The following is a 13,875-nucleotide window of genomic DNA, read 5'->3' on the forward strand; positions in this document are numbered from 1 at the left end:
CTAGTAGCCCCTTTTGTCTTCTCTGCTTTGTATCTTTGATTCTAACACAATTAATATACAAAGACTTTTGTTTTATTATTTGTAAAAGAAGTAACAAATACCATCAAAACTCACACAACTACAATGTTTTGGGTCCAAATTCTGTGTCAAATCTTGCAACATTAATTTTGCCAATTGAAATTAGGACTTTAAGAACATATATTTGTATTAAGATGGTGTCGGATTTAATTTATTTTTCTTAGGTTTTCTATAAAAAAAAATAATTATTATATTTAAAGTGTGTCAATCAACCAATGAAAACAAACCACATAAATAATTTATATATAGTACTTACAACTAATTTGGTTTATTTTTATTTTTTATTTTGTTACTTATATTCGAGACTGGAGGAAGTAAATACCTTATAAATGAGTGGTTTAGAAGAAACCTTATAATTAAGTACCAGTAACTATTTAAATGGGATAAATAATGATGCTTTAATAATGTTGACCGGTTATAGTTAGCCTAGCCTAACAGAATTTTTGGGTATATACCTAACAGATTATTTTGATTTTCTATATATTCAATAAATTCTTAAGTCAAGCTAACAAAATGAGAATTACTGATACACAAATATTGACTTTTCTTTCATTTAAAAATGTACTCGTTTTCTAAATGCTTTATATTAGTAGTTATCAACCTTTTCTTTTCTAGCTTGTTTCTTTCACAACTTAATCCAAATTAAGGTTAATTGATGTTGTCACTTGACCTTTTCCACCCCAAGACAATCATGGACATCACAAATCAATTAATTAAATTTTCCAACAAAAATAATAAATTGACAAGCCCACGTTCAACATGCATGAATTGAAACTCATTATTTATAGTTTGTTTTTATTGATTTGCATTTTATCTCTAAAAAGCCATGTGACTGAGATTTGGACAAGAAAAAGAAAAGTGCAACTTTGCAAGTGAAGTGAGAAACTCCATGGAAATTGCTATCTCCTTTTGCTTATGACATGTGCTCTGATTTCTCATACTAAGGAGGAATCTGATTCAGATTCAGATTCGTGTAGAGAGCTTTTGAATCTAGCCTTAGCATGTTTTTTAAGCACCGAATTTTTAAGAAACTCACCCTCAACTTTCATGAAATAAAAGTGTTATACTATATTAAATTAAAAAGGTTATCTTGTAAAAAAAAATAAAATAAAAAGGTTATCGAGTTTATGGGTGCTCAAATCCAAACCAATCCAAATAAAATCCGAAAACCGATCCAAAAAAACCGAAAATCGCAAAAAACCGAAGTTTTTTGGATGTGTTTGGATGTTCTTTTGTGAAAACCGCTGGATCGGATCGGATTTCGGATTGATTTCTTAAAACCGATCCAAACCGAATCAAACCGCATACATATATTTTAATATTTATTTATCTTTTTATTAGTATAAATATATATATTGCATTAACCTTTTTTTTCATTTTAAATTTTGTTAATTAATTTAATCTATTTTAAATTTTATTAATACTATATGTTAGTTTAATTTAAATTATTTTTTTTTACTTTTTATATGTTTCGAATATAATTGGTAATTGTCATTCCAAAATATTAATTTTCAATATATTATATGTTATATTTTACATCAAACTTAATATTTATTTTGTCAAAAATGTCAAACTATTATTTTGTAGCGTTTTTTATAATATTTATATTTATTAAAAAAAATTACAATTTATAATTTGGATATCCAAAAACCGATCCAAATTAAACCGCATAATATTGGATCGGATTGGATCGGATTTTTTTTATTTGTCATCCAAAACCGAACCAAACCGCAAATGAATTTATTTTTGGATCGGATGAGTTTTTGCCTCAAAACCGATCCAAACCGAACCGCGAGCACCCCTAATCGAGTTTCTTTGATCACTCTTAAATACAACGGGGTGCCGAGTACTTCTTTTATACATATGGGTACGTAGTTCTCTATGATAGTGGGGTGGCGACAACCCTTTTTCATTGCACTCCGCTCATAAAAGTGTCTATGATCTATTAATCCTAACAAATTAGTACTAGCATTAGCAAAAACCATAAACCACCAGATAATGAAAGGGGAGTTAATAAAAAAAAAAGAAGGTTGAGGGTTAAACGTTTACTCTTATCCTAATATTAATATTAAGGGTAAAAAAATATAAAATGAAGGCTAGACAAATACTCCAAATTGAGGGGGTCATGCTTAAAATAAAAACTAGAACTCTGTCATAGAAAATTAATATGCTTTTTAATTAAAAATAAGAAGGATGAGGGTGTGAGGGGGGCCCTTCCCAGTGGCCCAATCCCATCAACTAAAGCCACCCCTACGTCAGAAGGAAATCCACGTCAGAAAAGCCAAAGATATTTTCAAGTGTGCTAACTAAGCTTGGTATTGACTTGGGACCTGGGAGTGTGCTCATCTTGAGGTATGGGGTTCGATTCTCTCTGGCGTCAATTTGAGTGGGCTAATTTAGCTTTTTCAAAAAAAAAAGTGTGCTAACTAAGCGAGTGCGTGGTAATTTTTGTATGAAATCGGATTCTCTATCTTTGGATTTTTTTTTATGAATTTATACTAAAAAAATTAGAGATTGTAATAATAAAAATATACTACCTTGGTTGTTGATTATAAATTTTTTTGACAAAAATCAATAAGCTTTTGAGTAATAAATTTATCTTAAAAGTGTATGATTATTATAAAATTATTTTTTGTATATATAAATGTGTTTTTGTTGGTTTTTTCATATTCTAAAATAAATGATGGTAAAATCATTAGATTTAATTTAGTGGTGAGATATTTAGGTAGTATGTTAGAAGTTATAAGTTCAATTTTTAACTCTCATATAAATAAGGGTCGTGTTTGAAAAAAAAAACAGTGAGTGCATTTAGATTTTTGTGCATTCAGTTGATTGGAACATCACATTCATTACTCAGTTGGTATGGACATCACATTTTACATGCAAGGGTTTAAGTTCAAACTCCAGACACTTCACTTATCTATTTTAAGGATAAAATTTTTAGTCACTAAAGTATTAGAATACGTGAAAAAAAAAAGAACATTTTTTCATAAAAGAATATCATAATTAGAAAGATAAGTAATTTTAGTAGGGAATTTGTTGCTTTTAAATTTTGAAACAATATTTTTTCAAGAAGAAACTATCAAATTGAGTTGTGGACTGAGTCAGTTGATAGTTCACATCACTTCATCAATTTACTAATGTTCACCATAAAAAAAATCGTTATAGAATTAAATGTATTGTTTTTTTTGTCGATAAGTAATTTAGTTACTAAATTTATAACCTGTAGGCATAGAAAAGTGAGAAATTAGGGTTCTAAACTCAATACATTTAATAATATTTCATGTACTATCAACCGAGCTATAAATATTACCAATATACAAATAACTCATTTTGGTTTTATGTTAAGCATTTAAATTTAGAAATATTCTCTTGTAATCTGCATTCAACTTTTTAACAATTAATTTATTTCAGCATGTAGTTTAAACATAAATAATTTTGTCACATTTGTTTCCTTAGCATGTGTTGTTTTCTTAAAACATAGTACTCTCTGATTTTATATATAAACAAAAATTGACTTTTTAGATTCATTAAAAAAATAATGTATTTGGCTAATAATATAGGCTAGATACATTACTTTTTCAATAAATCTAGAAAGTTAAATTATGCTTATACTCCCTCTGGTTCTTATTATAAGAGGCGTTTTACTTTTTAGGTTCATTGTAAAACTAATGTATTTGGACAATATTATAGTCTAGATACATTAGTTTTATAATGAACCTAAAAAGTAAAACTCCAGTAAGGACCGAAAGGAGTATATGAAACAAGATAGATAGAGTATGTCTTAAGAGAACGACACATGTTAAGGAAACAAATGTGAAAAATTAAAATGTTGTAGCTAATGCACAGATTCTAGTCTTCTACATGCATCACGACCTCTTTATTAATCACCATGACCACAACAATATAAGCATTCACCCATTCGATTCTTTATTGTATATAAAATAAAAGGTTGAATCGTTCGGGAAAGTCAAATTCAATTTTATGTATGAATAATTTTTGGTCTAATGGAAACAATTCTTGTTAAATTTTAGTTACATTGCGACGGAACTCTAAATTATAAGACTATTTTCTCTTAAGAATAAGATAGTTAAAAAAATGTTAATGTATATGAGTTTAAATTGTAAAAAAATACATAAATTAGTGTATCGAGTTTAAATTTTACACTAGATACATTTTTTTGACTCAGGTAGTATTAATTAGCATTAAAATTTATTGGAAAAGTAAACAAATTTATTATAGACTTTAGAATTCAGGGTATTATTATTACATAAAATAATTAGGAAAATGTTAACATGTGCACCAAGGGCACATGTTAAGAATATAAATGTAGAAATATTTTCTTGTAACTTGTGCATTATATTTTTTAAACATTAAATTCTTTTATGTTATTAAATACAAATTTCTATTTTTAAATACCTTAACATGTGCCCTTGATGCACATGTTAACATGACCTAAATAATTAAATAAACTATACTAGTACACTACAGTGCCTGGCATTCCAAAATCCAAACGTTCAGTTAGGAGAGAGAAAAAAGAGACAAGAGAGAGAGAGAGGAAGACAGAGAGGAAGAAGGAGGGTTGCTTCTACCATCACAACAAGGTTACTTGCTTCCCGCAGAAGCTTCTGTCTTCATTTTTCAATACACACAAAACCAAAAACTATTTTCCTTTCTGTTAAAAAATAATTAAAAAAACAAAACAAAAGTGTAGGGTATATTATTATTATTATTAGGGAGAGTGATTCGTAAGAAAAGATCATCGTTTCGTTTTCGTTTCGTGACAACCTTATTGTTCTGTTTTTGTGTGTTACCTTCTTAACCTATATATATTCTGGAAATTCATCATCATCATCATAATCATCTCTCCACGTATTCTACTCTCCAAGATTTTCGCCTTATCTTTTTCCCTTAATCATAACAACAACACCAAATAACTCTTCTCAATTTCGCTGTGTTTCGTTCCAATTCGAATCCAACTTTTCGGGTCACGGGTCGGGTTTAACTTTTCCTCTATTTTGGGGATTTTCTGTTTCTTCGTTGTTTGTTTTTTTTTATCTGACTTGGGTTGCTTTCAACTAGGGTTTTTTAGAGGATCTAAGGTTAAAGTTTCTATTTTTCCACGAATTTCTCTTCTGGGTATGTGAAAAAACTTGAGCTTCAATTCAATATATTCATTCATTCATCACAGATTAAGTTTCTTGTTGCTATTGTTTTTTCTTTGTTTGCTGATCATTGAACTCTCTTCTGGATTCACTAATCTCAGAATTTGTTAGGTTCTTAATAGAAAGAAGAAAAAAAAAATTTAGGGTTAATATTTAGGCTTTTGTGGTTGGAAAAAACATTAGGCTGAATTGGTTTGGTGGTGCTGTGTTTCACTTTCAACTATAGCTGATAGTTTGATTTGTGAAACTCTTTATTTGATCTTAATTTATTGATTGATTGATTTCCTTATCTGGAGGAAGAAGGAAGGTGTGATATTGATTGAGGTCTTGTTGTGTTGATTGATATAACTAACAACTTGGTGGTGTTGATAAGATGAGTTCCAGCATCACCGGAAGTTTGGTCAATGAGAGCCAGCTATTGGTTCATATTGCTGAGAATGGACATTCCTTTGAGTTGGAATGCGATGAAAATGCGCTTGTTGAGGCTGTTATGCGGTCTATTCAATCTGTTACCGGGATCAATTTCAATGATCAGCTTGTTCTTTGTTCCGATTTGAAACTTGAACCGCAGCGGCCATTGTCTGCATACAAGCTTCCATCTGATGAGAAAGAAGTGTTCATTTTCAATAAAGCAAGGCTTCAAAGTAATGCGCCTCCTCCACCATCGGAACAAGTTGATATTCCTGATAATTTGGAGCCTCCATCACCGTCGTCCTCTCATGATCCACACCCTCTTGATGATGCTTTAGATCCTGCTTTGAAGGCTTTACCTTCTTATGAGAGGCAATTTAGGCACCATTACCATCGGGGGCATGCGATTTATACTGGTACATCAATGAAATTTGAGCATTGTGAGAGGCTTTTGAGAGAACAGATGGTTCAAGAAAGAGCTGTGGAAGTTGCAAGGTGTAATTTGGATCAGTATTATCGAATTATTAATCAAAACTATGGGGATTTCATGAAACGTTATATGCAACAACACAGGATGCATTCTGATCTTTTGGTAAATTTTGGAAAGGATGTTGAGAAACTAAGATCTATCAAACTTCACCCTGCTTTGCAAACTGCAAATCGCAAATGCTTACTTGATTTGGTGAAGGAAGAAAACTTGCGAAAGTCGGTGGAGAATTGCACCAGCTCCCACAAGCAGTTTGAGAATAAAATGTCACAATTTAAACAGACTTTTGGAGATGTGAAGCATAAGGTTGAGGACTTGCTGACCACTGGGCCTTTCTTGGCAACCAAGAATTTGGAACAAGCAATTAAAGAACATCACAGATATATAAATGAACAGAAGAGTATCATGCAATCTCTGAGGTTAGTTTTCTCTTATTTTTCAGTTTTTTAATGTGCCCGTTAATGTCAAGGAAGCATTTAATGTTGATTCATTATGTTGACCTTGCAGCGACAACCTGTTTTGTAATTTAGTTGCTTATATTCAAATTCTGGTACATGTTTCTGTGAAGTTATTGATTCATGCCGTGATGAATATACAACTTTTACTGTTTAGACTTTATAATATGGAAAGACATTTGATTTCAGATGTCACTTTCTGTGCACATATTGATTACATAATTCAATTGGTACTTAAATTTCTATGATTTTACCAAATGTTATCGGCACAGCTTATAAGTTTCGTTTTTATATGGAATTCTGCAGCAAAGATGTTAACACTGTAAAGAAACTAGTGGATGATTGTTTGTCTTCCCAATTGTCCTCCTCACTCCGTCCTCACGATGCAGTTTCAGCATTGGGTCCTATGTATGATGTTCACGATAAAAATCACCTGCCTAAAATGCAGGCTTGTGATCGTGCTATTTCTAAACTACTTGAGTTTTGCAAGGAAAAGAAGAATGAAATGAACCTTTTTGTGCATAAGTATATGCAAAGCATAACTTACGTTTCCTACCTCATCAAAGATCAGAAGCTACAGTTCCCGGTATTTAAAGAGGCGATGGTTCGACAGGATGGTTTATTTGGGGATTTAAAATTGTTCCATAGTATTGGTCCTTCGTACCGCGCTTGCCTTGCAGAAATAGTGAGACGAAAGGCTTCTATGAAGTTGTACATGGGCATGGCTGGTCAACTGGCTGAAAGACTTGCTACAAAACGGGAGCTTGAGGTCTCAAGGCGAGACGAATTTATGAGAGTACATGGTCCATGCATTCCTAGGGATGTATTATCATCTATGGGGTTGTTTGATAGTCCAAACCAATGTGATGTCAACATAGCTCCATTTGATGATGGCTTGCTTAATATTGACATATCGGATGTGGATCGCTATGCTCCTGAGTATATAGCAGGAGTAACTTCCAAGCTGGAGAAGCATGGTAGCTTTAAGGGTACATCTAGTTCGATTAGTGATAATGCTCACTTGGCTGAGGCTGTAGATATTTCAACTAACTCAATTGAGAAATATGATTCTGAGGACCTCCTTGATGTTAGTGGGTTGGTAGAAATTGCTGGAACCTGCAAGATGGAGGTTGAGAATGCAAAGCTGAAAGCTGAACTTGCTGCTAGAATAGCTTTAATATGCTCTCTATGCCCTCAGATAGAGTACGAGTCATTGGATGATGAAAGGGTAGGAAGTATACTGAAGAATGCCACTGAGAAGACAGCGGAAGCCTTGCATTTGAAAGATGAATATATCAAACATGTTCACTCCATGCTTAAGATGAAGCAGATACAATGTGAGTCGTATGAGAAACGTATTCAAGAATTGGAGCAGAAATTGTCTGATCAGTATGTGCAGGGGCAGAAGATGTCTAGTGTAAATGATGCTGCCGTCTTTCCTCTTCTTGCTGGGAAGACAGATAATTGCAAGTCAGAATATGTTAGTGCTGAAGCCAACATGCCTTTGATTTCTACATCTGAGCCCATGGATGAAGTTTCATGCATCTCAAGTTCTTTTGATGCAAAACTTGGTTTGTTCACAGAACGTGTGGGTAAATCTTTTGATGCGTTGGATGAAAACATGTTGGATTCATCTGGAATGCAGAACCCGCATCTCGATTCATCTATGATGGAGCCTCATCGCGATGAAGTGCAAATCGGTGATAAAGATAAAAAAGATAAGATGACTGGGCAATTGGGTTTGTCACTAACAAACAGTTCGACGGCTGAGAGCATGCCTGGTTCACGTGATCTTGTACCTTGTGATCCAGCAGTTTGTCCAGATTTGGATTCCAAAGTAAATAATGATAAATTTTTGGAACTACAAAGTGCACTTGCAGATAAGTCAAATCAATTGAAAGAAACTGATACAAAACTTAAAGCTGTGATGGAGGAGGTTGCTGTGCTCAAAAGGGAGTTGGAAGCAAATCGAAAATTACTTGATGAATCTCAGGTAACACTGGAATTGAATAAGATACATATCCTTTTGTAGCTGCAATTTAATTTTCTAGAAGAAGTTATCTTTAAAGATCCATTATTTTCACTGTTTAGTAATATCTCTGAGTGCTACTATAATTTTGTTTTCCAATCGGTCACTGTTTTCTCTCGTTGTATCACATGAACTAGCATTCTACTGGCAATTCATCTGAAAATGCTGTTCAATTGTTCCGTATAAAGACCAAAAAAAGAAACTACTAATTTATGTGCTTGCTTTTTATATCATGATGTATTTTTTCTCTTCTATACAGATGAATTGCGCCCATTTAGAGAATTGTTTGCACGAGGCAAGAGAGGAAGCTCAAACACAAAAAAGTTCTGCTGACAGGAGGGCCTCAGAGTATAGTTTATTGCGTGCATCTGTTATTAAGATGCGCAGCTTTTTCGAAAGACTCAAAACCTGTGTTTATTCTCCCGGTGGTGTTGCTGATTTTGCGGACTCCCTGCGCAATTTGGCGCAATCTCTGGCCAAGTAATTTACTTACATTATTACATATTACTTACATCAAAATTTCTGTTGTGATAGTCTGGTAGTGATGAAAGTAACTTCCTCACTGATACACTTGAAGTAAAAAAACATTTTAATCGTTGAGAAATTCATTCTAGTTCTTTTAATACTCTAATAATATATCACAGATTCACATGAAATGCTTATGAGTTCATGAATAAGTGTATTGATTTTGCAATTTCTTTATCAGTTTGAGAATTCATACAATTAGGTGTTCTTATCCTCTTTTGTATTCTTTTTTGTCTTTCAAGGAAGGGGTTTTATTTTCTAAATGATGGCTAAAAAGTTCCTTTCTGTTTGTTATCAAATTAAGCAGATTATAGGCTATTGTATTAGACTTACATGCTAACAAGTGATATCAAGTATATGTGATTGCGACAAGATTTGTCTTTTTTCAATTAAAAATGCTCCTTGTTTGTTATCAAATAAAACAATTTCCAGGTTATTGTATTAGACTGATGTGTTTTCCTGTGATATCATTTATTTTTGTGAATTGTGACAAGATTTCTCTATTTTCAGTGCTGCTAATGACAGAGATGATGATGATATTGTCGAGTTCCGAAAATGTATTCGAGTATTGGCCGATAAAGTTGGTTTCTTATCTAGGCATCGTGAAGAATTGCATGATAAATACACCAGAATGGATGCATCTAACGAACAGCTCCGCAAAGAATTGGAGGAGAAAAGAGACCAGGTCAAAACTTACTACAACAAGCATCAACTTGAGAAGCAGGTAATTTACTGTCCTTATGTTTGTGATGGTGCTAGACTTGTTTCTAATAGTATGTGATGCTCAATAGATTACTTAAGTGATTTGGTTCTTCTCCCTTAATAGCTAGATTTTAAGGGAGGGTTTCCCAAGCAGTGTTGTCAAATAGCAACTGGAGTGGCACTATAGCGTAACAGAATTTAACAAATCACCTTTGTTCTGTAATACAAGATTTAGTACAAAGTGTGGTCATTGTCGATTAGCGCTTATAGCAGTGCTATAGCATTGTAGTGTAAAAACAGTTGAACAAATTACTATTTTCCCCGATCTGCGATTGACAACACTGTTTTCAAGTGCTGGGGTGCTTATCATTATCAATCCTCTCCCTTTGAGATTGTGATATTTTTTCTTGATAGCATGAATGAGTTTGGTTACAGTGAGCTACACGATGTGAGTTGTAACTATTACACATTCTGGATTGAGATATTTACTATGCTTATGTTTTTTGCTACAGGCAAATAAAGAGAAGATTTCTTTTGGTTCTCTAGAAGTTCATGAGCTTGCTGCTTTTGTGCTGACTCCGTCTGGAAATTATGAGGCAATTACAAAGAACAGCTCTAACCACTATTACTTATCTGCTGAATCTGTGGCACTATTTACCGACCATCTTCCAAGCAGACCTAACTATATTGTTGGACAAATTGTGCATATTGAACACCAAATTGTGAAGGCACCGCCGGAGCACGGTAGGGCAACAACCCCTGACAAAGGGACTACTGACTGGTTGACCTTGAATTCAGGATCAACACCAAATCCATATGGTCTACCTGTTGGATGTGAATATTTTGTAGTGACAGTAGCCATGTTACCTGATACCGCCATTCGTTCATCCTCTCCTACTTCCTGATCCTGCTTCTTCATCATGGTAGCAGCAGATTAGACGTGATGGAAGAATTCAATTGTATATAAACAACAACATTCAAAGTCTAAATGCTCATTTTGAGTTCTGAACTAGTTAACCTTTTGTACAGTTCTCTTTCAGTCCTCTTTGTACATATTCCTTCCTTTTATGGTATTGTATAATTTGTGAATATTATTTACAACTTTTTATTCGGACATCTGTGGTGTTCATCTCTTTTAAAGTTCTTTGGATTAACAATTTTTTTGTCAAAATGGTTAGAAATTCAACTCGTGAGGTGAATAAGTGGGAGATCCTTTAACACGGACATAACTTTTAAATGGGCGATGTTTTGTACCAAACTTTGGAAGTTACTTGGGTAACATTTTGTTTTGTAACTAGTCTTTTTTCAAAGCGAGGAATTTGACTTCAAATATTGAGGTTGCAATTTGTGGCCGTGCTGCGCAAATCTTCTAAGCCATTTATCATCATGCCATAGTTATTAGGTCTTACACAACACTTATGGACTACTGCGAGGTGTAGTCGAAGTGACAAATATTAATATTTATATGTGAATTAACCTTACGAACTGCACAACACTTGATTTGATCACATATTGACATATTTCTTCCAATTTTCACCTTTTAATATGGATGTGGTAGAGTCAATTTTAAATATCATGTTTTCTTTTTTTATTTAAACTGCAGTTGACCTTTTATTCATGTTCTGCACATGCATTGACCAACGAAATTTGCACACTATATAGCCATTGCTTTAGGAATTATCATTGCTTTTAGGCATTAAAAAAAATTGTCCGGCCAAAAATGATGTTTTTAGAAATTGGACAATGGCAATAAAATTAGAATGTAATACTGTAACATTGACCCTCTTAAATGTGTATAGCTTATAATTTATCTGTAGGTATGACAATCAACCGAGTCAACTCGAATAAAGTTTGAGATTCAATTCGACAATTGATTTGTTGAATTTGGTTTATGAATCAAATTAGTCGAACTTGAGCTGAAAATTAAGTTCGTTAATTAAATGAATTGAACTTGAGCTATATATAGTCCGACTTGTTTAATTCACGAGCTGACTCAATTATAGACTTCAAAATATTTTCAAATTTATATATTTAATTTATACATTTATATTTATATAAGGAAAATGTTATTTAGTAAGAATTTTAAATTTTAAATTTTTTCAAAAAAAATTTAAAAACGTTTATAGTATATTTTTAAATTTTTTTTTTGGTCAAGAAACGTTTATAGTATAGTAATAATCAGTATTTACCAGCACAGCTGAAATTTCAAATATAAATATAAATGAATAGAATAGAGTGGGAGACAAAGTAGAAAAGGTAAGAAATAGCAAATTGTTGAAAGCCTCTAATCATCAAACAAAATGTCTAACATTTCAGTCCATGTATCCTTGTTGTTACCACTTGTGATTTTCATGTGTTTCAATAATTCAACTTTTGCTAGCAGAGCCTCTATTAATCCACTTCCAGGTCAAATTTCCATTAAAAATGAATTACCACCAGACGGTTCGTTAGAGTTAGTTATTTTGAATGATAGGGCAAAGTACAATTTGAAATATGGAGTTCCTGTGATTTTACCGGGCAGCAATGTGGTGAGAGAAGGTGAACTGTCATGGAGCCGCCAACAACCACTATTTGCAACATTTAAACTTGATGTTCCTAGCGCGGGACAAAAAATCTATTGGTCAGCTAGGGGAGATGGTGTTTACCGTAGTTTGAATAATGTCAGATTTTTTAAAGTGTCAGGTTGGATCGAACGTCATTAGTTACGACTCACGACACATCTGAAAATGGAATAACTTATTTGATCATATCATTTTTGAATAATGAAGCTATATACATTCTACCTTACTGTAAAATCATATGTTGAGATTTAGTATCTTTTAAGTTCAACAAATAAAATAAAATGCTTTGCGATAGTTTGTTCTGTTAAAAATTATATATTTTTTTTTTTGCCGATTCGATAATTAGTTCTGTATTTGTACCAAATCCAAAGACTGAAGTCGTGGAGATTTATTGAGGCACTTCCTAATAGGTCAAATATCCTAATTACATTGAATTAATTAAAAAATCCCTCTCACGGGCAAATACAATGCTCTAGCCTCTAGGTTTAGCTATTCACATTTGTAAAAGGTAGTAGGGGTCTGAGCCCCTTGTAACTAGGGGTGGGCATGGTTCGAACCAAATTGAACCAAACTGTTTTCAAAGTTCATAATAACTGAACCGAACTAAACTGTTTGTCTTTCGAACTGAATCAAACCGAACTGTTAAAGTGATTCAGTTTTATGGTTTTAAACCAAACCATAACTAATTTTTCACTAAAAATAACTGAACCATTAAACCAAATCGAACCGAACCAAACTGATAATCATGAACCGAACCAAACTGTTTGTTATGGTTCAGTATTTTTTTGTTTGGTTCGATCTAGTTTGACAGTTCGATTTGGTTTTTGGGTTTTTTTGCCCACCCCTACTTGTAACAATACAAGACCCTCCTAGTCCTCATATAAACAACTTTTTAACATATTTTAATGTTCACAATTGGATTACTAACTAGCATTACATCGTGGACAAATTTGGAATGATATGGTGTAGAAACATTCTCAAATCACATGCTTTTATTTCAAAGTTGGTTAATAAATGGTTAGCTCTCCTAAGCCAGAGAGGGTAGGTTATTCACGAGAATGGATCCTTTAAAAAAAAAAAAAAATCCTCTCAATTTTCTTATTTTTTATGTCTCAATCATCAATCAACTTTTTTATATTTCTTTTAAATTTAAATATTGTTCTTTATTTATATAATCTAATGGTCTAAATCCTCATATTATTTAAATTTTTTTTTCCACTTGAGAAAATCTTTTTCCGTTATTCACTAGGGAAAAGAAAGAGTATGTTGATTTTTGATTCATTTAGGTGATTTTCATAAATGGGAGGTGGATTTGTTGTTGATCCACTCACTAATTCACATGAAGTTGTTGAAATATTCAAACACACAAGTATCAAGATTGACCCAAGCAATGAGTTTGACATTTTGTTTCACATATATTAATATTGCTACTTAGTACCTGTTTATATAGGATGCATAATGC

General features: G+C 32.7%; 1 protein-coding gene across 1 annotated transcript; it reads left to right on the top strand.

Annotated features, from left to right (window-relative positions):
* Positions 1 to 4,565: 4,565 nt before the first annotated feature.
* On the top strand, positions 4,566 to 10,968 carry LOC123904889 (autophagy-related protein 11). Its single transcript, XM_045954495.1, has 5 exons — positions 4,566 to 6,560; positions 6,903 to 8,589; positions 8,885 to 9,105; positions 9,661 to 9,874; positions 10,365 to 10,968. The coding sequence occupies exons 1-5, from the start codon at positions 5,617 to 5,619 to the stop codon at positions 10,755 to 10,757; spliced, it is 3,459 nt and encodes a 1,152-aa protein (XP_045810451.1). The 5' UTR covers positions 4,566 to 5,616; the 3' UTR covers positions 10,758 to 10,968.
* The last annotated feature ends 2,907 nt before the right edge of the window (positions 10,969 to 13,875 follow it).

Source organism: Trifolium pratense, linkage group LG2 (assembly GCF_020283565.1).
Source record: "Trifolium pratense cultivar HEN17-A07 linkage group LG2, ARS_RC_1.1, whole genome shotgun sequence".
Classification (NCBI taxonomy): domain Eukaryota; kingdom Viridiplantae; phylum Streptophyta; class Magnoliopsida; order Fabales; family Fabaceae; genus Trifolium; species Trifolium pratense.

Bases quoted from the DNA above. Each gene is read 5' to 3' on its own strand.
- LOC123904889 (XM_045954495.1), top strand. From the start codon at position 5,617: ATGAGTTCCAGCATCACCGGAAGTTTGGTCAATGAGAGCCAGCTATTG. The intron at 9,106-9,660 runs GTAATTTACTTA...CTCTATTTTCAG, and splicing joins TTGGCGCAATCTCTGGCCAA to TGCTGCTAATGACAGAGATG. The intron at 9,875-10,364 runs GTAATTTACTGT...TTTTTGCTACAG, and splicing joins AGCATCAACTTGAGAAGCAG to GCAAATAAAGAGAAGATTTC.